This window comes from Nothobranchius furzeri, chromosome 9, assembly GCF_043380555.1.
Source record: "Nothobranchius furzeri strain GRZ-AD chromosome 9, NfurGRZ-RIMD1, whole genome shotgun sequence".
In the NCBI taxonomy this organism is placed as follows: domain Eukaryota; kingdom Metazoa; phylum Chordata; class Actinopteri; order Cyprinodontiformes; family Nothobranchiidae; genus Nothobranchius; species Nothobranchius furzeri.
The window spans coordinates 67,668,735-67,671,234 of record NC_091749.1 but is presented as its reverse complement, the minus strand read 5'-3'; the positions used below and the strand labels follow the sequence as shown (position 1 = coordinate 67,671,234).

The 2,500-nt window shown below is 47.0% G+C and overlaps 1 protein-coding gene across 11 annotated transcripts in view; it reads right to left on the bottom strand.

Annotated features, from left to right (window-relative positions):
- LOC107381556 (serine/threonine-protein kinase BRSK2) overlaps positions 1-2,500 on the bottom strand; it is a 147,769-nt gene that overhangs the window by 55,025 nt on the left and 90,244 nt on the right. For all 11 annotated transcript variants that reach the window (XM_070555113.1, XM_054731937.2, XM_054731939.2 and 8 more), the window contains exon 4: positions 1,432-1,572. In XM_070555113.1, coding sequence (XP_070411214.1) covers positions 1,432-1,572 — 141 coding nt within the window. The remainder of the gene's footprint in view (positions 1-1,431; positions 1,573-2,500) is intronic.

The following is a 2,500-nucleotide window of genomic DNA, read 5'->3' as shown; positions in this document are numbered from 1 at the left end:
CATTAGCCATCCATCCATCTAACATCCATCCATCCATCCATCATCTATCATTCATCCATCCACTATTCATCCATCTATCATCTATCAGCCATCCATCCATCTAACATCCATCCATCCATCCATCCATCATCTATCATTCATCCATCCACTATTCATCCATCTATCATCTATCAGCCATCCATCCATCCATCCATCCATCATCTATCATTCATCCATCCACTATTCATCCATCTATCATCTATCAGCCATCCATCCATCCATCCATCCATCATTGGTTCTTCTGTGATCGTAGCTTCAGCTAAAATAAACATCAGCTTCCTGAAACGTTCTGGGACCTGACATCTTCTGTTATCGTAGTCAAAAACATTCAAACCTGAAACATGGATGTTTCTGGGAATCTGTTTTACTTCTGGAACTAAACCAGATTCCCATCTAACACAAAATGAGTTCACATTGGTTTGTTCATGCGTTGTTGCTTTTATACATCTGAGAAATTAATTTACTTTAAAATACTTTTAGGAAATAAACCAGATGTGAGGAGCTCCACTCTGGTTGATCCTCCACTAGAAAACCCACAGAGTGAACTAAATCAGGTGCTTCAAAACCAACCACTCGACGCTAACGCTGAGAGTCAGACTCAGAGCATCTCTGATGTGCAGCAGCCGAGCTGCAGCCATGAGCGGACAAATGAAAGGTTTCAGAGATGAAAGGAGATCAAGAAAGGCTGCAGCCTCTAGAGTCGCCCCCGGCAACAGCTGATGAGGAGAGCGGATGAAGAGTGATCCAGCTGTTTAATCAGCCAAACGCTGAAAACTCTCCAAGAATCGTTGCAACAGCAGAAAATTCAGGAATCTGGTCAGTTTCTGCTCTACAGCAAATGTTTGCCGAGACAAACGCTAATTATCGTCAGAAAAATACCTTTAGAGCATCGTCAACTTTATTAAAAAGTTTAACTCAGCTGTGAAAGGTTGACGAGGGGAAATGATGTGCGTCAGAGGCAGGAAACAAGGCGGAGTTCAGAAAAGGAGACTTCTGGTGTGACGCTTAAGATCACGCGGCTTAAAAGGACGGCGAAAAATCCATAATGAAAAATAATCAAACCGGATCTTTTCTCCTCTCGGTCGTCTTTATTTAAGTTTGAATATTTGAGCTGAAACACTCGGAACATTTCAGGTTTTAGTGAACATTCGTGGTATTTAATCTGCGGTGCCACGGTGTTCTGACCCGACCCGTCTGGTTTAACAGATGGTCTGCTGAGGAAACCTGCTGACTCGGAGGATTTTCTTGCAGCGGTCAGTCGGCACAGATAAATCAGATGCACGGCGCCGCACGGGCCCGCTCAGAAGCTTTTATTACACACCAGCAGAACCCCCCCCCCCCCCCCCCACACACACACACACACACACCTGCAGGTAAAAACAGAATACAGACCAGATGGAGTGGCTGTGACAGAAGTCCAGCGCTGAGATGATCTGTCTGAAGAACTTTCTGGCCTCTTTGGGTGTCAGGCGTCCTTTTTTCACCAGATAGTCGAAGAGCTCGCCTCCAGACACGTGTTCCAGCACCAGGTACCTGCACAGGTGAACACAGACACCAGCTCAGGGACAGGACCCAGACAGAACCCAGACAGGACCCAGGCCGGGCCCAGACAGGACCCAGACAGGACCCAGACAGAACCCAGACAGGACCCAGACAGGACCCAGACAGAACCCAGACAGAACCCAGACAGAACCCAGACAGGACCCAGGCCGGGCCCAGACAGGACCCAGACAGGACCCAGACAGAACCCAGACAGAACCCAGACAGGGCCCAGACAGGACCCAGACAGGACCCAGGCCGGGCCCAGACAGAACCCAGACAGGACCCAGTCTTCCTAGCGTCTGATTGGCTACACTCCTGTCACACCGAGTTTCATATTTGAGTTTTAGTGATCCAAAGCTGAACAACGGAAAGCAGCTTAAAACAGACAAGAGAGACCTGCTGTAATAATAATAATAATAATAATAATAATAATAATAATAATAAATATTTATTATTAAGTCATAATAAATGAATCTCTGTGGGATTCTAACTGCTTTAGCTCCATTTAAAGAATATTTAATGACTAGATCGGTGAACTCAGAGCGACGCGGCTGTTTGTGGAGGTTTTGGTGTTTTTTCCGCCTCAGCGCCGTCGCCGCCTGATTTATTATCAGATTAAAGGACCTGCTCAAGCGTTTACCTGTCAGAGCCGTTTAAATTACAACACGCTCGGCTGTGATCCGTGAGCGCCACAATTTCTGTTAGCATCCACGACGTGCGTCCGTCGCCGTCCTCGCTACATTAAGAAAACAAATTCCTGCTCCGTCTGACGGCGTCGCCTTTATCAATTATGGAGGAGCTCATTAGGCGGCGGCGGCGGCGGTGCGCAGCAGCAACATGCTGGAGATGAATGTAAAAGATAACAGCTGAGAACACACCAGAGCCCCAGCAGCAGGAGGAAGAAGAGGCAAAATAAACA